This window comes from Mandrillus leucophaeus, unplaced genomic scaffold (assembly GCF_000951045.1).
Source record: "Mandrillus leucophaeus isolate KB7577 unplaced genomic scaffold, Mleu.le_1.0 Scaffold49, whole genome shotgun sequence".
Classification (NCBI taxonomy): domain Eukaryota; kingdom Metazoa; phylum Chordata; class Mammalia; order Primates; family Cercopithecidae; genus Mandrillus; species Mandrillus leucophaeus.
The window spans coordinates 2,897,970-2,901,655 of NW_012105253.1; the positions used below are offsets into that span (position 1 = coordinate 2,897,970).

General features: G+C 39.2%; 1 protein-coding gene across 3 annotated transcripts in view; it reads right to left on the reverse strand.

The window, feature by feature from the left end:
- LOC105550525 (putative RNA-binding protein Luc7-like 2) overlaps positions 1 to 3,686 on the reverse strand; it is a 111,263-nt gene that overhangs the window by 8,566 nt on the left and 99,011 nt on the right. For all 3 annotated transcript variants that reach the window (XM_011995467.1, XM_011995464.1, XM_011995465.1), the window contains one exon: positions 3,072 to 3,263. In XM_011995467.1, coding sequence (XP_011850857.1) covers positions 3,072 to 3,263 — 192 coding nt within the window. The remainder of the gene's footprint in view (positions 1 to 3,071; positions 3,264 to 3,686) is intronic.

Here is a 3,686-nt window from a genome sequence, read left to right on the forward strand (position 1 = left end):
AAAAAAAAAAAAAAAAAATACAAATCACAGTGCCAAGTCTACTGATTCCATGTCTACATCAGTCCTATCCATAGCCTTTGTTGGAATAAAATATGAGAAGAGACGGTAAAAATGATACCTAAAAAGACACTAGATGCTAAACAGTCCCAGAGAGCAGTAATAATAACTGAAAAACTATGATTATCAACTACTATGTCCCACACATAAGTAAGTGGTTTCCATATACTATTTTATTCAAACTGCCAATAATCTTAAAGCAGGTATTCTTACTATCTCCACTTAGTAGATGGGGAAAGACAGGTGAGATAATTAAATTACTTAGCCAAGGCAGGACGTGGTGGCTCACGCCTGTAATCCCAGCACTTTGGGAGCCCAAGGCGGGTGGATCACCTGAGGTTGGGAGTTCGAGACCAGCCTGGCCAACATGGTGAAACCCTGTCTCTACTAAAAATACAAAAATTAGCCAGGTGTGGTGGCCTGGGCCTGTAATCCCAGCTACTTGGGAGGCCAAGGCAGGAGAATCGCTTGAACCCGGGAGGCAGAGGTTGCAACGAGCCAAGATCGTGCCACTGCCCTCCAGCCTGGGTGACAGAGAGACTCTCGTCTCAAAAAAATAAATTACTTAGCCTAAACCAATGAACCCAAGTAATCTGACTTTGGAGTCTGCACTAAACATGTTTGAACAGAGCAAAAAGAAATGCAAATGGTCCTCATTTACACGGGGTACTATTGCCAGGAAGAGGTCACAAAGACAATCTACTTATATCAGAGACCAGTATTCTACAGTAGGGAAAGGAGAACAGCAAAACATAAAAGGCTTTCAATAAGAACTTTTACCTTGAAAAATTAAACCCAAATATGTAGCGATAACTTGATGTTGTATGAAATACCAAGTAAGTTTTAATAATTATCTGATAATTTTTAGTAAAAACAAAGAATGATGCTTTAGAAGAGAATAATTTCAATTCAAAGATGAGAAAGTGCTCGAGAAAAGCAAAACTTTTAATAGTTTTACAAAAATAATCCTCCTTATGAACATGCTGACATCTTAGATATGATCATGTATCATGTATGGTGGAAAAATTCCTATACAACTTCATAAACGCAGGAAGCATCAGGGACTAAAATAACACAATCTCAGATGAGGGGACTTCACACCCATCCTTCCCATACCCACCACCAATAAAGACATTTAAGAGTTCAGCAACAACAATGACAATTGGGCAGATTGACACAAGAAAATGTCTAAACCTTCCACCACCTAGCAGGATAATTCTGAAAATTCATTGTGCAGATAAGACAGGTAACTTTTTAAAAAATGCTTATTTCTGAACACTGCACTGAGGGTGGACCCCCAAAATCAGTTTCAAGAGCGTGAGATAAGAGGCCTACAAATCACTCTGTCCTTTACAAACTCCCTGCTCATTCTCTGCATTTGCCTAGGATATTCACTCTATATGAAGTATCTTTTTCCTAGCTGATTCTACTTGTTCAAATTTTATCGATTACCTGAAGCCATTTTTGATTACTTTGTTATTTGCCTCATCTGAACTCTCGGATCATTTACTCTATGATATGCAGTTCAGCACTTTGTAACATGTGGTAGTCTTATGCCAGTCTAATTATTGTCAAAGATGTAGATCCTGTGTTCTAACTCACACAGGAACTTTTTTTTTTTTTTTTTTTTTTTAATGAGAGACGGAGTCTCGCTCTGTCACCCAGGCTGGAGTGCAATGGTGCGATCCTGGCGCACTGCAACCTCCACCTTCAGGTTCAAGCGATTCTCCTTCCTCAGCCTCCTGAGTAGCTGAGATTACAGGCATGCGCCACCATGCCCAGCTAATGTCTGTATTTTAGTAGAGACGGGGTTGGTTGGCCAGGCTGGTCTTGAGCTCCTGATCTCAAGTGATACGCCCATCTCGGTCTCCCAAAGTGCTGGGATTATAAACGTGTGCCACCGTGCCCGGCCTCACATAGGAAACTTCTTAGAGCAACTTAAAGTTGTTCAACTATGTTATATGTCTGTCTTATGTTTTACTAAGTCTACTACGGTAAAACATATACAATTATTATTAAAATCACCTTAAGGACTACTAAAAACAAGGCCAGAATATAAGAAATAAAATATTGAGAGCCTATTAACAAACTCAGCTTGTGAGTGATTTCAGGGAATGGAAAGTTGAGTCAAAAAAAGGAAAGATTTTAACAGCTTTCTGTGGATTTTATTATAGATTTTATGTGGAGTAATCCACAGAATATGTAAGACTAGTAGGTACTAGGCACTCAAAAAATGTTTATCATACATATACTTTTGAATAGTTGTCAAGAAAAAAGCAATTTTAAACATGGCTTACATTACACAGAAATTACCTGGTTTAAGGGCCATCATGTGACCTGAGAAGTTTTGAGAGCTTGATCTATACAGACTGAATGCTAAACTCTTCTACCACATTATAATCCTTTGTCTATTCTTAATAGATATTCAAGTCCTCAAACATACCTTACCCTATGCCTGCACCTTTTGAATGTTCTCATTAAACCAAGGAAGTCTTGGAACTTCCTTAAGATTATGAGTCTGCCTTGCCAAGCTAAAGGTATGTAACAATACGTATCTATAGTGCAGATAAAACAAGAATATACTAGAATGTGTCTGCTCTGAAAAAGCATCCCAGCTCAAATTAAGTTTAGAAAACAATAAATCAAAGCTAAACAACTCTTTTAATGAAAGGACTTCTCAGAGCCCCTAATTTGCTGATCCATACTAAGGGCATTGGTATTTAATATTATTTACCTGTAAAGAACTTTTTTCCAAGACACACTAACCAGAGAAAAGCAATAACCTCTGCACATATTGGTTCCAATTTCTTGCTCTGGCTCATAAGTATATTCTTTCAAAACTACCCATATAATCACAGAAAAACGTTGTACACCCACACACAAATGTGTACATATTACCAGATGCAAAAGTTTCAAACCAATAATCTGAACTCTAAACATAAGTAACATAAGTAAACATAAACAACTCTAAAACATTAAGGGAGCTCCATATCCTCTGATTGACACATCAATACCTCCTCTTGGATCGTTCTCTGCTCCTATCTCTAGAACTGTGCCGACTTCTCTGGTGGCTACGGCTGCGGCTACGGCTGCTGGAGCGGGACCTGTGGCGATGGCGTTTCTCCCGAGATTTGGATCGAGTTCTCCTCTTGCGTTCACGTGACATGGAGCGAGATCGATGTCTGCGATGCTCTCTGGACCTGGATCTACCAGACAAGATTAGATTTTGTTTTTATCTTTGTAATTACTACATTTCTCATTTATTAAAGGCTTTTCTTTAAAGAGAAACTTTTTTTCAGTAGTCTTAATGTCAATTATATTCCAAGTCAGCTAAATCTACACTAAATTGCTGGTGTGTTAATAACTACATACTAGAATTCAAAATAAAACTTAATTCTCAGCCAGGCGCCGTGGCTCACATCTATAATCCCAACCCTTTGGGAGTCTGAGGCAGGAGGATCGCTTGAGCTCAGGATTTTGAGAGCAGCCTAGGCAACATGGCAAAACTCTGTCTCTATACGACATACAAAAATTAGCTGGGCACAGAGGCACGTGCCTGTAGTTCCAGCTACTCAGGAAGCTGAGGTGGGAGGATCACTTGAGCCAGGGAGGTCAAGGCTGCTGTAATG